Source organism: Malaya genurostris, chromosome 1 (genome assembly GCF_030247185.1).
Source record: "Malaya genurostris strain Urasoe2022 chromosome 1, Malgen_1.1, whole genome shotgun sequence".
In the NCBI taxonomy this organism is placed as follows: domain Eukaryota; kingdom Metazoa; phylum Arthropoda; class Insecta; order Diptera; family Culicidae; genus Malaya; species Malaya genurostris.
Window position 1 is genome coordinate 103490917 of NC_080570.1, and position 18961 is coordinate 103509877.

At 38.1% G+C, this 18961-nt stretch overlaps 1 protein-coding gene across 2 annotated transcripts; it reads right to left on the reverse strand.

Annotated features, from left to right (window-relative positions):
- Positions 1-1256: 1256 nt before the first annotated feature.
- Positions 1257-17598, reverse strand: LOC131425291 (ras-related protein Rab-39B). 2 transcript variants are annotated; one of them, XM_058587059.1, is made up of 3 exons: positions 17557-17575; positions 17119-17430; positions 1257-2548 (listed from the first exon to the last, which is right to left on the reverse strand). In XM_058587059.1, the coding sequence occupies exons 2-3, from the start codon at positions 17224-17226 to the stop codon at positions 1997-1999; spliced, it is 660 nt and encodes a 219-aa protein (XP_058443042.1). In that variant the 5' UTR covers positions 17227-17430; positions 17557-17575; the 3' UTR covers positions 1257-1996. The 2 variants fall into 2 exon arrangements, with proteins under 2 accessions (XP_058443042.1, XP_058443041.1); XM_058587058.1 differs by having other exon boundaries at positions 17119-17598.
- Between the last annotated feature and the right edge of the window lie 1363 nt (positions 17599-18961).

Here is an 18961-nt window from a genome sequence, read left to right on the forward strand (position 1 = left end):
TACAATTATTGTTGACTTCAGACAGTGCAAAATTCGACCTTCGATACGAGAACTTGAAGGTTTGCTTAAGGAGCAAATGCATCTTGACATTAAACGTGTGCATTTACTCCAATGCAATAAGACCAATAATGTTGTTTATATCCAGTTCTATAAAGAGTTGGATGCAATTCAATTCGCTAAAGACAATAATAATGTGCACTATGTGGAGCTTGAAAATATCAAGTACAACATTCCAGTATATATGGAAGATAGTGCTATAGAAGTGCGTGTGCATGATCTTCCCTCAAGCGTCAACAATTCTTATATTTGCAAAACTATGCCCCAATACGGAGAGATTCTCTCTATCGAAGATGAAAAGTGGAGGAATTTTTTCCCCGGTATTCTAAATGGCGTACGTTTGTTACGCATGCGCTTGAGGAGGCCTATACCTTCTTATGTGACATTCGGTCAGGATACAAGAATACCGTGCAAATCACTTGTTACCTATGACAATCAGATGGCCACATGTCAATATTGCCAAAAAGCTGTTCACTACGGTAAGCCATGTGATAAACCGGACAAGGAGACAACTATACCAAAGGACAACGGTGCTTCCTGCACATCAACCCCAAGCAATCCCAGTACACCTGTGACAGTCACCAACAACAGTGAAGCATCCTCTTCAACGAAACCATCCAACGTATCCCCTATAGAACAAAGTACACCAGCTGCAGTTAACAGCTTACCATCCAACCAACAAGCAACTGCAAACAATGTACAACAAAGCGCATCTACAGCAACGAAATCAACAATACCACCGATGCGGCAATGGATGACGAGACGAACCACGAACGAAGTGCCCCTCAATCCTCGCAGGAGGAAAATGGAAGCTCCTCTCCCCCTAGAAAAAGGGTGACAACGAGATCCAATACAAAAAAAAATCTTTTATTTAAAAACTCAGCTAAATCGGCCACGTAAAGCTCGTACGCAAATAGGCCTGAATAAAATATCTTTTAAATAAAAAAAAATAGTTTTTCGAATGGATTCTCAAAACGTGATCATTTGCATTGAAAGTCTTTATGCAGCTAAACAAAATGATGCAGTTTTAACCTAACAGACCAAAGTAATACGAAAATTACCTTCGTCAATGAATTAGTGATGGCCATTGTGATACTCTGAATCGAATTGAAGTATTTGTAATGTTGACAAAATTTATTACGATTACCAGTATTATCTTAAAGTATAATTTATCCACTACATGACTAAATTAGTAATTAGCATACTATATACATATAAAACGTGTTCATAGATTTTGTTTCAAATATACTACAAAGAAAATCAAGTATTCAGAACAGAAATTTATGAAAACAAACCTAAACTAGAGAATACAGACTTTTGAAAGAATTTCGAAATAATGGCGTTGTATTATTGTTTTAATTTAAAAAACACTAGCACCAAGAAAATAAACTAGACTGACGAAATAACAAAAAATATAATTGTAAATGAAATGCAAATAGATGTTGGAAAAGCGGAAGTCTGCTTTGGTAAGTTGCACATTCTCGAAATGCCAATCCAAATCTGTTCACTTTATTATATCACATTTTTTGTATTTTACAAAATACATGAGGCAATCAGTTATAAAACAAGTAAATTTTTCATCCTGAATAATGTCAGAGATCCATCTTAACAAATCGCTAGTGCCATAATGAAAATTATTGCAAAAGTTTTAGTTTCTATTATTTAGAAAAAAGACGAGAACGACGTACAAGAATAAGGTTATCTCGATCGAACAGTAAAAAATTAGAACGAAGATGATCATTTAAAATTTTTTGTGAACTTCTACTAAAATGGTTCCGAATACTCACTTAGCTTGTTTTAGCATTGAGCGCCTCATATCAAACATTCTTTTGAATGAAAAACATCAGTCCAAAAAGTTTAACCTTTTTCTTGATCTACATGAACTATAGTATGAGTCATTAGAATTATTCGAATAACACAAATAACTTCTGTCAAGAATTTAACAACATGAGCTTCTCGCCGTTTCCGCTACAACTAGGTTAAAATCTAGATTGCTGGGTCGCTGGAAACCTTTCTTGATGCCATCCCAACCATCTTCGACTTTATACTCACCGGTCTGGATCCGATTGTAGACCTCTTGTGTTACTAAACTAAACGCTTCTCGCACATTAACGCCGGTACGAGCAGACGTTTCGACAAAAATGAGTCCATTCTGTTCGGCAAACGAACGGGCTTCCTCCACACTAACCTCACGCCGTTGAACGCCATTATTGACTAGATCTAGCTTGCAGCCTACCAGAGCAAAAACTGGCCTATGCGGTTCGATGTGTCGTTTAGCTTCCATCATCCAGAGAGGAATGTGTTCGAAACTCGCATGGTTGGTTATATCGTAAACTAGCAGTACCCCAACCGAATTGCGATAGTAGGACTTGGTAATTGAACGGAATCGCTCCTGACCGGCAGTATCCCACAGCTGAAGCTTTATACGGGTACCGTCCTTAACCTCGATGAGGTGCGCAAAAAAATCTACGCCCACCGTGGGATCTGAAAGCTAAAACAGAAAAAAAGACAAATTTGAATTTTTGTTTTCTGAATATCCATAGAAGAATATTCGATAATATTGTTAGATTCCCGATAATAGTGTTATAGGTTGCCTACTTCTATTTCAAAAGACTTTGCAGTCAATTTTTGACGTACATAACAATTTTTTATTCATTTGGTTTACATTTTGTCTTCGACTCATCCGTGCAATAGCAGTTTATGATGAACTGCTTATGTCACTTGGCGTTTCGACATAAGACCTCCAGATAGACGTAAATTTTTTTTGTAAATCACTTATTCGCATCTTAATGCCATGTCATGCCATGTAGTCGTTAAGGGTATTTGGTACCTCGCAGGTGGCTAAGCACATAAAACTATTTTCCTTTATTTAATGCACTGAAGAGTTGATAAAAAAAATTGCATACATGCAATGACTATCTCGAGGAGGATATTATTCCAAGGTGAAGAAAAAATCGAAAGAATTTTTAAAAATTACAGCATTCTACAGTAGAATGGACTAGTTAACAGTACACAGAATTTAAGTAATAAATATCGATGAGATTCTCGTCACGAATGCCGAACTAAGTTTTAGTAACAATGAATTAGCTTTAATAATGACTCATGAAAATCGTACCGGCTCCAATCATATTAAACCTGATTAAATCGCGAAATTTCACAAGTTCATTTGTATTGAATCAGTCACGCAACTCCATGGAAATAGATGAAATTCAATACGAACGGTGATTAGGTCTGTGAAGATTTCAACTTATCTAGGACCAGACAGTATTCCGGTGTTTTCGGTGTACAAGAAAGAAGAAGAAACCAATAAGACAACGGAATTGCATCACTTTCAAATGACTGAAACTTTCTATCCATTGGGTTTTTTCAAATAAGCTGCTCAAAAAGGATCTCCGTATAGTGACAAAGATTCCCAAGGAATTCAAACAGTGCATCAAATTCAAACAGGCATCGAATCCAAATGAACAGCAGATATTGACGAAACTGCATTGTATCATTATGGATGATGATAAGACGTACGTCAAAGCAGACGTCCGGCAACTTCCGAGACTCCTGTTTTTCACTGATGTTAGAAAGCAGAAGATATCTTAGTTTGCCAAGTGTTTTGCTCGTGTTGGAAGCGAAGCATTTTATTTGTAGTAAACTAGCAAACTGCGAAAGCACCTACTTCTACTTCAAAGGTCACACAATAATCCTACGTTTTTCTGGCCGGATTTAGCCTCGTTACATTACTCGAAAAATGTTCACTTTGTGTCGTTTATTTCTTCAATTCACGCGGGTCCTATCGATGAAATTTCAATTGTTGGAGACTTCAATTTTCCCGAAATTATTTACTTCAATGAACTTCAGGAAGACTTATTTTCGCTGATTCGACGCTTTCTACATTCCATGTTAGTATCACGACCTCTGCTCAACGGTTACATTTGCAACTTATTGCGTAAATCGCAAACGAAAACGACCGAATGCTGGATCTATGCTTTTCCAGCAGAGCTGATGTTGCACCCACATTCAGCGTCGCACCGTTCCCTCTGGTCAAATCTGTTCGGGATCACCCGCCATATTGTGCTCAACTTTAATCTTTTACCGAATGGTTACAACACGACCGGCATCATTACCTATAATTTTAATAGAGCCGACTACACTAAAATGACAGACTTCCTGTAGCATATCGACTGGGATGAAATATTCGACAATGTTGATGTCAACGCTGCTGCACAAACCTTCTCTAACGTCATGAGGTACGCGATTGACTTTTTTTTACAAAAACAATCAACCTTCTACCTTTTCTGGCCATAAAGATTTACCGGCAGCTTTCATGAAAAAATGCTCGACTGGTATTATCACTCCCCTTTCTCAACGATTTCTGATGTCACTCTCTAAAGAAATTTTTCCCAACTTATAGAAGGCTGTGCAATACAACGTAGTCCCGGGTAGGCGGTTCAATGCATAGGACGCTGGTCTTACAAGCCAGTTGTCGTATATTCGAGCCCCTACCTGAAGGATCCTTAGTGTCCATAGTACTAGCCATGCAATGATTCTGTACACTAAGAATCGGCTGCGAAGTCTGTTGAAACAGCAAGGCCAAATTCCACAAAAAGGAATGTAATGCCAAGACTTTGCTTGCTTTGCAATACAACGCAGATTTATTCACTTAGCTCTACTGCGTTTACCATGGAACTATCCTCACCAATTACCAAACTACGGAAGTCGTGGATTACTAATCGGTCTCGATACACTACAAAGCTTGACTGCCCCACTTTGCTTTGCGGAATTATCGCGTATCATTAGGATTTGACTTTAATCTATCACGCAGTAAGATACTTGAAAAATTTGTGTTTATAGTTAGAAATTATCATCAGGATCTAATGATAATTTCGAACTAAATAAATAAATAAATAAACAATATATAAATCGTCTATTCCGACATTCCACAAGGGAATCACCTTGGTCCATTCCGAAATCCGTGTTGCAGTTCTACAACGACTAATCGACACATTGATGCGATATCAACCGAATCATACCTCTACAATTCAATTACTGTCTTTTGGAAGAATCGCGTTTAATATTTGTTCATTTATTTTTTTGTTAAATTCAACCGACAATAAAAGGTCTTAATGAATATAATGTACTCAAGTTATAAAATAGTGGATCGTAACACTTTCTGTGCAAATTTATGTGTAGGTTCACCGAAATCGAAGAAATGTTCAACAGTGCCAAATGTGCTGATGCATGCTATTATCGGTTCATAGAATTTAAACGTCATTCGGTGAAACCTCGGTTGATGTAAACCAGTAAAACGTAGCGATCGTTGTGATGCACGGAAGTCGAGACTAGATGAAAGCTTCGGAGAATCAATATCACCGTTGATTATTTTCGCAACAAAAATTGATTGCGGAATTTTTCTGCGCCGTTCCAGTGAGCCCAGATCAATCAGATGATAGCGATGTAAGATCTTGCAGATTTTACCAGAGAATGCTTCTAAGAGCAAGTCGAAAAAATCTATTTTGCACGCGTTCAATTCGTAAACTCCAAGCTAGCTGATACGGATTCCAAACTATGCTAGCATTTTCAAGTATAGGATATTTCATTTATTTATTTATTTATTTATTTCGTCAAGCAAATGTAGGCTACATATAAATTGTTTACAATGTTCACTTACATACTACGCATTATTTCTACGACAAAGCTGATATTTGATTTGATTTTTTGACATAGTAAGGTCAAGATGTTCGCAGTATTGATTGTAATGGCGCATTATTCGATTGACTGGACTGTATTTTGCATAATTTGTTCTAGTGTTTCTTTCTAAAAATAATTTCCTGGTTCGTAATTGACGGCTAGGTGTATAAAAATTTAGTTGCGATAATAAAGAAGGTGATTGAATGCGTTGAGAAATAATGTCGCTGATAAAATAAAGCATTGCAAGGTCGCGGCGTTCTTTAAGTGTTTGTATATTGATGAGCATGCAGCGTGCTTCATATGATGGTAGAGGAAATGCTGTCCAGTTTAATTTACGAAGTGCATATAAAAGAAATTGTTTTTGAATAGATTCGATGCGTTCTTCGTGAATAATGTTATATGGATTCCATACTAGGCTGCAATATTCCAAAATAGGTCTGACATATGTACTGTATAATAATTTTATTGTGTATGGGTCCTGAAAGTTATGACTGAAGCGTTTAATAAAGCCCAGCATGCTATTTGCTTTATTGATTATGGTATTGTAGTGTTCCACAAAAGTGAGCTTGGAGTCTAAGATTACGCCTAAATCTCTTACAATTTTACATTTTTCTACAAGTTGATTTCCTAGATGTATGTTTGTGGGTATAGTTTCATTTTTCCTACTGAAAGTTATTGAGTTACATTTTTTTACATTAAGTTGGAGCAGACTTTTGCAGCACCAAATGTAGAATAGATTGATTTCGTTCTGGAATATTACAGCGTCGTTGATATTTTTTATTTCCATGAAGAGTTTCATGTCGTCTGCATATATAAGCACTTTCAGATTTTTGAGTATGAAGGAAATGTCGTTTATATGTAAAATGAAAAGGAGAGGCCCTAAGTGAGAACCCTGAGGTACGCCAGATGTTACATTACTTGGTTCAGACAGAATTTTTTGGAAGCGGACTACCTGTACACGATTCGTTAAGTATGATTTGAGCCATTCGAGAAGAGTATGTTTTATGCCATATTTTTGTAATTTGTGCAGAAGTAAAGGTATGTCAATACGGTCGAAGGCTTTGCTAAAGTCAGTGTAAAGAGTTTCTACGTAGTTGCCGGCGTCCATTGCATTCAGAGTGAATGTCATAAATTCTAAAAGATTTGTTGTAGTTGAGCGGCCTTTAAAAAAGCCATGTTGTTTGTTTGTTATTACATTTTTAAGTTGATGAAAAAGTTTTTCGTTTACAATTTTTCAAATAATTTTGGAATGCATGAGATAATGGCTATTCCACGGTAGTTCCGAATGTTAGATTTTGCACCAGATTTAAATATTGGTACAAGAAAGGAAGATTTCCATGCTTTAGGAAAAGTACATTTATTAAGTGATAAGTTAAAAAGTAGTTGTAGTGGTAGTGTAAGTTCTTCGGCAAGATTTTTTCAGGTCCAGGCCCTTTTGAGGCGTCTAGGTTTTTCAGTGCTGTCGAAATGTCATGTTCTGATAGATAGTTTACAGAGATGGAGCTAGAAAATGCAGGTATGAAAGAGAAGTATTCACGGTCACGGTCAGTTTCTGAATAAGATGTATATACTTCTTGGAAAAAATTTGCAAATTGATTGCAGATTTCTGTACTATTTTTTCCCTACATGTTCGTCGAGGTGCATTTGAGATGGAAAATTGTTGCTTTTTAGTTTAGTTTTTGTGTAGTTAAAAAAGTTCTTAGGGCAAGTCTTTATTTCGTTTTCAATTTTGCGGTTGTATTCTTCGTGTGCTGTGTTCGTGGCTATTTTGAGTTGATTGCATAGATTTAAGTAATTTTGAAGATGAGCGTCACTTTTTTTTTGTTTGTAAGTTTTGTGTGCTTTTTGTTTCCTATTTTTCAAATGTTTTAGTTGTGAATTGAACCATACAGGTAATTTGCTGTTATGATTTTTTCTTCTTCTTTTCATGGGCAAAGTTTCGGATAATATTTTGTTTATAATGTGATAGAATTTGTTTACTTCGACGTCGACATTTCCTTCTGTACTCAGTATGTTCCGCCAGTTTATTATACTTAGTCTACACTTGACTTCTTCAAAGTCAATTTTATTGTACTCCGGCACTTCCTCATATTCCAAGTCGTAGGGAATGGATGCATTGGGTGTAAATAATGAATATTCAATTGCGGTGTGAAATGCTTCATTTTTCCATAATGGCAGGTTTGATGCGTTCACACAAAAGTCTTCTGTGCAATTTGTGAAAAGAAGGTCTAAATATGCATTTTGTTGATTTTTTACGGAGTTTACTTGATGTAGGCCAAAATTAGAAATTTTGTCGAAAAAGTAGTGCAATGTTTCGTTTTCTCCAACGACTGGGAGTAAGATTGATTCATTTTCAATGTCAGAAATGAAGTCCGCATTACGTTGATTGAAGTCGCCAAAAATATGTAGCTTTACTTCGGGTTCCATATTCGAAATAATTGTGTCTAAAGATTGAAAGAATAATTCAAAAGAGAATTTGTTCGCATTTTCGGGTGGGAAGTAGACAGAGCAGTAAATATGTTCTTCTCCCAATATTGAGACTTTGGCCCATACAGGCTCAAATTCTTTATATTTAGGAGTAATAATTTCTTCAGAAGTAAAGCAAGAGTTTATGGCTATGAGGACTCCACCTCCAGATTTTTTCTGACAGAGAGATAAATTTTGGTCATGCCGGAATACGTTAAAATTATTTCCAAATACTTCTTCGCTTCTAACACTTTCATCCCAGCTGCTTTCAGTTCCAAGGATTACGTCGAAAGAGGAGGTTATTAAATTTTGATGAATTTCTTTCATTTTGGCCGGGCTTTTCATGCGGTTGAAATTTTGGCAATAGACCAAAATTTCAGTCACATTTTGTCTATGAAGCGAAGAAGTTTTTGAGAATTCTGGAATACTTACGTTACTAATTCCTGTTTCTATTCCTTCGTCAGAGGGCGTCGTTATTTCCGAAAATTCGGCCTTGTAAAATTGTGTATAGGCCGAAGTAGCGAGCAGTATAATCCCTTCAAACAATGTGGATCCTTAACCTATAATAATCCAGGAGTTCCCAAGTTTTCACCAAATAAGCAGATATCATCAATACCATCACCATTAGTGTTGAAAATGTTGGGAAACGCCGAATCACTATTGAAAATCTTTTCCAATCGGAATTATCCTATGTATGATATATCATACGCTAGGACAATACAGTAGGAAAAAAATTATAAGAGATGTATCTATATTTTGAGAGTGGTATTTATATATACGATTCAATTTCTTTTAAATAGTACCGGTAGAAGTACTATCGGATAATAATGCACAATATAAATAGAAGTATTTGATGCATTTCGTCCAAAGTATACGTTCGTTTCGGGTTTTAGCGGATTGTTATTGATTATATAATTATTTGTATATATTGTACTGTAAGCTGCAATGAACAACTAAAACCTAATCGTCGAGTCGCTTCTGTAATTAATGTGGATCGATGCAAACTAAAATTGAGTTTGGAATCCAACATAACACCCAGGTGATTAACAAGATCAACTCTTTGAAGCGTCAATTTTATAGTCAAAATGTAATGGATTTTATATTCGGTGGAACGTTATGACCTGACATTTAGATATGCTGATGATAAGCCAGTTCCTTTGACACCAGGTAACGAATTCATCCAGAAGCTTTTGAAGACGCATGCAGTCGCCAATAGAGTGTACCTCAAAGTAAAGTTTCAAATCGTCGGCGTAAACAAATTTTCAGCCACCACTGAGCAGCAAAGTAGCATGATTAAAAAACGGCGAGAACAGAAATGGACCCATGCTGCTGCCTTGAGGTACATCTGATATGTCCGTGAAAGATGATGACACAGAGGAATCTAATTTGACTCGTAAAACTCTACCACTTAAGCAAGAGCATAGCCAGTCAATGAACTTATGGCGTGATATCGAGCATAAAAAAAATTAGTACTTTTTTCTCCAAACGCGAAATACAGGTCGCGGTAAATAGTAAAGGTAAAAGGTAAAGATAAAGGTAAAAGAAAAATTCCTTACTCAAATGGTGACACTTGCACACACTTGTTCAATAGAGTGTCCATTCTGTGTTTCGATGATAGAGCTAGCATATTTTTGAGAGATGACAATTAATACGCCACCAAATGTTGATTCGGCCCTATTCGGTGAACTGCAATCGCAGTGGAAAACGTTGAAGGATTTCTCAAATAGTTACTGAGAGTTGATACGGTCGTCGAGTTCAGTCTCGGTTAAGGATCAAGAGTAAACCAAGTTAACTTGTGTTGGTAATTTGTGTATTACGTACATTTTATTTGGTACGTATGCCATAGATCTGTGTATTCATATATGCAGTGCACCGAGTTTATCAAAGTGGATTGCACGATTGAGATTCAAACAATCTTTTTTTACAATAATTTATTCTCAAATGAATGTTAAGCTTTACATCTTGGATGAAATATCAGTTTTGATCAATTTTTCATCAACGTTTAATGGAAAATTGCTTACATTTTATGAATATAGATTTTAATTCCCTAATAAAAAAGTTAGCAACACTGCTTCGATGCATTTGTATTAGATTGCGCTACACAAAATAAACAAAACTAAATATTTTCTGTTAACAACATTCCATATCCATTGCATTTCGCGTGTTAAATTCATGGTTCCTTTTTTGCCGGATTACTAATAGAAAGTACGTAAATCTTTATATCGCAATAATTTCTGCAAGAGGAAATCCTTATAGGAATGTATTTGTTGCTAATCAAATGTATCAGTGGAAGTAAGCTGAAACTGAAATAATTTTTCTCGAGCAATTTTAGGGAAAACGGAAGAGTTTTAGACTAAGATTTTCGCTTTTCTTGAATTGCAATTTTAAGCAGTATGAACCGATTGGTTTATTTTTCAACCATATGGAAAATTTATTGAGTAAAATCAGGAAAAGAAGCGCCGGAATATGTTTTTATGCACACATTGTTGGCATAACTCATACGCTTGCAAAGAGTCTCGTCGATTTTTTTCCTTTTGGTAGTACACCCATATTTGTACCTCGTCTCGTTCCTCATGCTGCAACGCGGGATCATTTAGTGTAGTAAAGGAAGAATCAATTGGAAAATACTCGCCTCTTTCGATTGATTACAAATGTGTTTTCATATAAATTTAAATGAATTTAAGTTGTGACTACTTATTTTCCTAATAGTGTTTTGAGCATACTTTCAAAGTTCATTGAAATTGGTTCCACATATTTCCACATTTTCGAGATATTGATACTTGAATATGTAGTATTTTGTAATTAAACTTTGTGAACTTAAACTTTAATTAAACTTTGTGAACTTAAAAATATGCAGTCTTCGACAAAAACATGTATTTTGATAATTGAAATATAATTGTAAAACATCCGAAAATTCTAAAAATTCATTGAAAAAAGTTATGATGGAAAAACTTGATCTTGGGGCTCTCCAATAAACTATGCATCATATCTTGACATCAGCGCATTTTAAAGTGTTCATGTCTTCGGCATGTTTTCTTGTTTCAATATGATCTACAACATTTCCAAAGACATAAATACTCTATCTCGTATTGTATGCAAAATAATTTTTTTAACTCACTTGTAGGTGGATTAATGACAACTTTGATTATATTAAAAGAAGCGGACTATTTCATACAGAAATTCTTCTAAAGACATTAATCCCTGAAGCGTGTTTTGACATGATTGGGACCACTGGATTGTTCTGGTTTTTGCAATACTGCAGCGCATATGAAATGTGTGAAAACGTGTAATCCATTTCTAAAGACTGACCAAAAATCCTATTTTGTTTCAGATGAGTGATGCAAGTTTATGATCATCATCAGCAAATTTCGTGCCTAGCCGAGACTGTTTCCCGGTCTCCGTCTGTTTTTGCTACTTTTAAAACGCCGCGGTGGCCGATTCCGTATCTGATAAAAATCTACTCAATAGACGAAAACAAATCGATAATAACTTTATGGTCGATAAGCTCCGTTAACTAGTCTGAGTGTAGCTTTGTCGGTATCATGACAGCGGTAACAAGAAAATGGTCGAGTAGTTAACCAAGAAATGGCCCCAGTGCGACGAAAAAGTTACAGTTTCTCCAATAGCCAATAAAAAAGGTGTTAACGAGAATACACTGAACTGAATTCCGTTCAAAGTCAAAACCTACATACCTGTACCGAGTTTTCACAAGATCACAGCGGGAGCTCTTGATCCCTCCGGTACAGTCGAGTCAATACAACCAGCGCTCATCAGTCGTCGGTTGGTAAACGACTGGACAATGCGCAATTCAGGCCCCAATGTGGCTCATAGCCTCTTGTCCAGTAACTCCCATTCCTACCTCCCCGCGGTGCCGGCTGGGGTGCGAGTAACCAACGCCGGTGGGACCTTGGTCGTATGCTGACAGGGAAGGGGGGGCTTGCTTTCTCTTTACAGAGAGTAAGCCTACCGGAGCGTCTGTTCTTCATGTTAGGAGCGGCCGTCCTTGTGTCAGTGTGGGACTCTAAACAGTGCTGATACGATGGCCCTCCGGCGAGACAGGAGGTTGGTGCAGGCCTAACAAGCCGCTCGGAAAACACTTGTTACGAATAATCAGGATATAAATACGACTCGGGATAATCGGCAAAGACCTACGCGACGAAATAAGGACTACGATTGGAAGCTTGGCACATGGAACTGCAAATCGCTTGGCTTCCCAGGATACGACCGAATGAGCTTCAAATCCGCGGATTCGATGTCGTAGCATTGCAGGAACTTTGTTGGAAGGGACAGAAGGTGTGGAAAAGTGGGCATCGAGCGGCTACCTTCTACCAGAGCTGTGGGACAACCAGCGTTTTAGGAACGGGATTTGTAGTGTTGGGCAAGATGCGCCAGCGCGTGATTGGGTGGCAGCCAATCAGTAATAGGATGTGCGTATTGAAGATCAAGGGTCGTTTCTTCAATTACAGCATCATCAATGTGCACTGCCCACATGAGACAAGACCCGATGACGAGAAGGTTGCATTTTACGCGCAGCTGGAACGAACCTACGACAGCTGTCCACGGCGAAATGTAAAACCTGTCATCGGCGACATTAATGCTCAGGTAGGCCGGGAGGCAATGTACAGGCCTGTGATCGGGCTGGAGAGCCTGCACGAGGTAACAAACGACAACGGCCAACGATGCGTGAACTTTGTAGCCTTCCGAGGAATGGTAGTTCGAAGAACCTTCTTTCCCCGCAAAGATATCCACAAAGCCACCTGGAGATCACCTGATCAACATACGGGAAATCAAATCGACTACGTTCTCATCGACGGGTGATTCTTCTCCGACGTCATTAATGTCCGCACTTACCGCAGTGCCAACATTAATTCTGTCCACTACCTTGTTGCAGTTTGTGTGCGCTCAAAACTATCGACGGTGCACAACACTCGTCGCACAGGAACGCCGCGATTCAATCTCGAGCAGCTACGTAGCGTTCGTACTGCAGAGGAATACGCGCAACAACTGGAGCAAGCGCTACCAACAAAAGAGCAGCTTGGCGCGGCGACTCTTGAAGACGGCTGGAGGAATATAAGATCCGCCGTGAGAAAACTAAGATGGCGAAGCGATGGAACAGCTGTATCGCGCAAATGACACACGGAAGTTCTATGAGAAAGTGAACCGCTCACCTAGAGGCTACACGCCGCAGACCGAAATGTGCAGAGATACCAGTGATAACCTTCTCACGAACGAACGTGAGGTGATCGACAGACGGAAGCAGCACTAGGACGAGCATCTGAATGGTGAAGCACAGGATATAGAGAACGACACAGGAATCAATCTGGGTGCACGCTCAGCCAACGACAGATTTCCAGCACCTGATCTGACGGAGATAAATGAGGAGATCGGCAAGCTGAGGAACAACAAAGCCGCGGGCAATGACCAGTTACCAGGCGAGCTGCTCAAACATGGAGGAGAGGCACTGGCTAGAGCGCTGCACTGGATGATATCTAAGATTTGGGAGGAGGAGATTCTACCGCAGGAATGGATGGATGGAGTGGTATGTCCCGTCTACAAAAAGGGTGATAAACTAGATTGTTGCAATTACCGCGCAATCATATTGCTGAACGCCGCCTACAAGGTACTCTCCCAAATCCTTTGCAGTCGTCTATCATCAATATCTAAGGAATTCGTAGGGCCGTACCAAGCGGGATTTACTGGGCCCGCGCCACTACGGATCACATATTCGCGATAGGACAAGCACTCCAGAAGTGTCGTGAATACAACGTACCCACGCATCACCTATTCATTGACTTCAAAGCGGCATACGACACAATCGATCGAGAACAGCTATGGCAGATCATGCACGAATACGATTTCCCGGATAAACTGACGCGATTGGTCAAACCAACGATGAATAGAGTGTTGTGCTACGTCCGAGTATCTGGGTCGCTCTCGAGTCCCTTCGAATCTCGGAGATGGCTACGGCAAGGTTATGGACTCTCTTGTATCTTGTTCAATATTGCCTTGGAAGGTGTGATTCGAAGAGCGAGGATCGACACGAGTGGCACGATCTTCCGTAAGTCCGTACAACTTTTTAGCTTCGCTGACGATATTGATATTGTGACACGTAACCTTGAGAAGATGACGGAAACCTACATCGGACAGAAAGGTGAAACTAGGCGTATCGGACAGGCCATAAATGCGTCAAAAACAAAATACATGTGAGGAAGAGGCTGTAGAGAAGAAACACTATGCCTTCCACCACGATTATTGATAGACGGTGACGATATCGAGGTGGTTGACGAGTTCGTGTATTTGGGCTCACTGGTGACCGCCGATAATGTCACCAGCAGAGAAATTCATAGACTTATTTTGGCAGGGAATCGTGCGTACTTGGGACTCAGAAAAACCCTTCGATCGAGAAAAGTACGCCAACGCTCGAAATTTATCATCTACACAACGCTCATTAGACCGGTTGTTCTCTATGGCTACGAGACCTGGACTATGTTGGCAGAGGACCAACGCGCCCTCAGTGTTTTCGAAAGAAAGGTACTGAGGACCATCTATGGCGGAGTGCAGATGGTAGACGGAACGTGGAGACGGCGTATGAATCACGAATTGCAACAGCTGCTACGAGAACCATCCATCGTACGGACAGCTAAAATCGGACGTCTAGATGGGCTGGACATGTCATAAGGATGTCGGACGACAGCCCAGTAAAAATGGTTCTTGAATCTAATTCGACTGGTACAAGAAGAAGAGCAAGGTGGATCGATCAAGTGGAGGGTGATCTCAGAAGCGTCCGTGCCTTGAGTGGCTGGCGACGAGAAGCCATGGACCGAGTTATGTGGAGACGTATTCATGATACAGCAAAGGACACCCCAGGCATATAGCTGTTAGGTAAGGTAAGGTAAGCTCATCAGTCGTCCCAGGCCTGTGTGTCTTCCACCAATCCAATAACGGCATGAACAATCATGTCGCCTATCTTTCTTATCCAGACGTCAAATCACACCAACTCCGCAAACGAAGTTCATGGGATACCGAGACGCAACTCAGCAAACATAGCTCATAAATCAGTAGTCCTGCTCTTGTGCACGGGTGCATGGATTTTCCAATACGCTACCCATGGCGTTGATCCTTTTTCAGTTTCAAGTGTCTCATCTACCCTATAACTTGAACAAAGAAACGCCGCCTTATGGAAGCACGTTAACAAATAAAGGAAGGATGAAATCTTCAAGATTTCCCAACTTGCCAACTGTTTGTCAAAAAGTTCGTCAGCGTATTCCCATGAGAAAACTTATGAACACACTAAATTCTTCAAGCTGTGAATAATGTACCTGTTTTACTCCAGTCACTTGACTCTATTGACTTAGAAAAAAATTTCGAGCGAACGGTGAGTAGGTCATTGAAGGTTTTATTCAATTATCTGAAGGCATTCCGGCAATCATACTGAAGAAAGGCTGCGCTGGTGTACTCGAACCTCTTTGTTATGTTTCGAATGTTACTTATCACGGGAGGGTTTCCAACACCTTGGCAGCCGTTAACTATCGCGGGATTACATCTCTAAGTGCAGTTCCAAAATTGTTGTTCGTACTATTTATTCGGGATCATTTCTTCAGCCACCGTAAGCGATATATCGTCAAGACTCAATATGGTATTATGCCAAAACGTTCCACGACTTCTAACCTTCTAACGTTAACATCTGAAGTGTTCTACTCCTTATCAAATGGCACACAGATTGATGTTATATACACCGATCTCTCATTTACATTTGATAAGATTAACCACGAAATTGGACAGACTAGGCTGCGTTTCAAATATTCTTCATTGGATTGAATTTTATCTCGACGATCGTTGCCTGGTCATTAAGTTAGGTGATTATGACTCCGGAGAGTTTCTTGTCTTCTCCGAAATTCTACAAAGAAGCCATCTAAAATCTTTGATCTTCCTACTTTGCTACAATGACGTCCATTTTTGTCTGGAAAGTCCACGTGTATCGTTTTCCGTTGATCCTAAAATGTATCATTAAATCCAGAACCGTGACAACTAGAGAACTTCTCTGAATGGTGTGGAATTGAAATGGTTCTGTACGTTTAGAATTGGTTGCGATTAAATGATCAAATTACTCAAAATGATTGTAATTCTAAGACATTATTTTGATTGGGTTCTTGAGTGACTGTAAAATTCATGACTTTTGGAATTTCAGTTAAGTTATAAAGAAGAAGTGCAAAATGTGTAATCAACTAAACTACAGGAGAAAGAAAGACTGAATCGATTTAAATAAAATGCATGCAAGCTTCCGTCGTCTGGACAATAATTCATCCAAAAGGCATACCACAAGTTTATTCTACCGTGTAAACACGCTAGCACCCGGTAACATTATGATTATTCATTGCAAGCGAAAGTATCAATTTTGAATGCTGTCTGCTTCTAGGATTCAATTTTATACACACGCTTTCTTAAATGTTAGTATTTATTACTATAAGAACATCGCATTCAAAGCGTTTAAATAGTTGTCAAATATTTTGTCGAAGGCCTGAAACGATAACATTACGAAATATTAAACTTGCATCGCTCTACTTTAAGGCAAGTTTTGTAAATTTCAAAACGACCCACCGCAAAGTGTCTAACATTGAAAACAGTTCAAATGGACATAGTTGAACCTTGACACTGAAATGCATTCGTTATACGGTTAGTTTAATACTTGTTTTTTTTTTATTCAACTTCAAAGGAAACTGCTTTGCATTTTTATTGCTTTTGATACTAGTTCGGAGAGTCATGGTATTTATGGTGGTATACATATACGTATATTCGAAGCGAAACAAAAATTTACACCGAGAACAGAAATTGCTAGAACCTGCAAAACTACCCACCCACTTACTATATAGCGACGAACAACTTAACAACTCACAAGCATTGAAATGTACTATTTACCTCCGCGAATTTGCCATCCGTGAAATATTTGAGAAGTGAAGATTTTCCTACTGTGCTGTCTCCGATTAAAATATGCCTGAATTGATATTCAAACATTGGTTCTACCATTTTCGCAACTGTTTCCTTGATGTAGAGGCGGATGCCCACTTATTCTGCGCAGTATTTTGGTAATATGTTTCAATGTTGCAATCTTGTGATACCGTACGTGCTCAAAAATTTTGATTTTTTTATCTTATGGATAAATTCAGACACAATCTTATCAACGAGCTTTTTATGGTTGGCAGTGGTCCAATCAGAACTTTCAATATTATTCTGAAAGTGGATTTTTTAAGTTATATAAACAGTATCATTTGATGCACACACTTCAAATTGTGCGAAAACAAGAACGTTTCGCTTGTAGCAAAAGAGATTAATCACTATCACGGAACAAAAACTTACAACTCAATGATAGAAACCACTGAGATTATCGAATAGATTGACAATGCCAATGGTATGATTCATTAGTGTTAGTGAAAGGTACAATGTTGTCAAATTGACGACCACGAAATAGAAGTAGAGGTGGGTCCTCTTAAAAAATTTCAAAGTCGACTTTTGTCGAAAAGTCTCTGATGTATGCAGAGTTGCCATGTTACTTTTCTCAAAAATCTGTCTCTGACTCAAAAATTTATCTGGGATATCCCAAGTAACATTTTTAATATTAATAAATAATTGTAGCTGTCTTCAATGCTACATAACAAATCTTGCATTAAAACTTTAAACTCTACGAAAGTCCACTGAAAACCTCTATAAGAGCATGTTCCTGCCAAGTGGACTATTCTCCATAAGGTTTATAAAGTTTTATTCAAGAAAATTTTGAAATTAGCTTTACGATCAACATTAAATTTATTCGGGTGAAAATCTCCATGATTTATGAAAATTTTATTTTGTGATTCATCGTCATTTTGGTATAAAACTATTTCGTGGCGTTAAAACTTGTGCATACGTTCTGAAAATGAGTCATGAAAGTCCATCATATTTTCTCATTTTTACATTTCGAATATTCTTTGAGATCAATTAATGCTAAGGTATAGGGCATTATAATGGAGGCCATGGAATTTTCTTTAATGCAAATTACACTTAACCCAAGAAGCAATAAATCAAATAGCCCACAACAAATGTGTCATAAATGTACTTTAGAAGCCTCAAATTTGCTCTGAGTGAAACTGTCATCCAAAGAGCACGCATACACACAAAACTAGATTTATGAAAAAATTTAACTGACAATACCGTTTTAAAGGAAATGTTTGAAAGCAATATTAAGAGTATTTGCATTGTTTTATTCAAGTATAAATTGTTTTATTTTTCGTCCAGTTGTTAATTTGGGTAAAGAGTTTTATAGAAGCTTTAAAAACTATGATATTACTTGTCAAAAGAGACACTTATTATAGTTGTCATAAAACAGGTAATGATTGAAAAATCAATTGCAAAACTCCTATAAATTATAATCAAAACGATTAAGCATTCGAATTGTTACTTGGGTTTGTCAGTGTCTAACTATGTTGACCGAGCTTCATTTTCAGTGAGCAAAAAAAATAGGTCTCATCACCTATCGTATAGACACAAATTAGATTTTTTAACCATATAAACGGTCATTTCGAATATTCCTTTAGTTGGGACAGTACTCGCATATGTTATGATGGCGCCACGTTATCCTATCAAATACATCGTGTTTGTCATCTAGACTGTGTTTATTTTTTTCATTTACCAACCGAGTTGCCATTCATACATAATTATTTGTAATGTATTGATTTGTATACCTCCATGCGAATTTCATGCAGGATACAGATTAATCACATATTGCCAA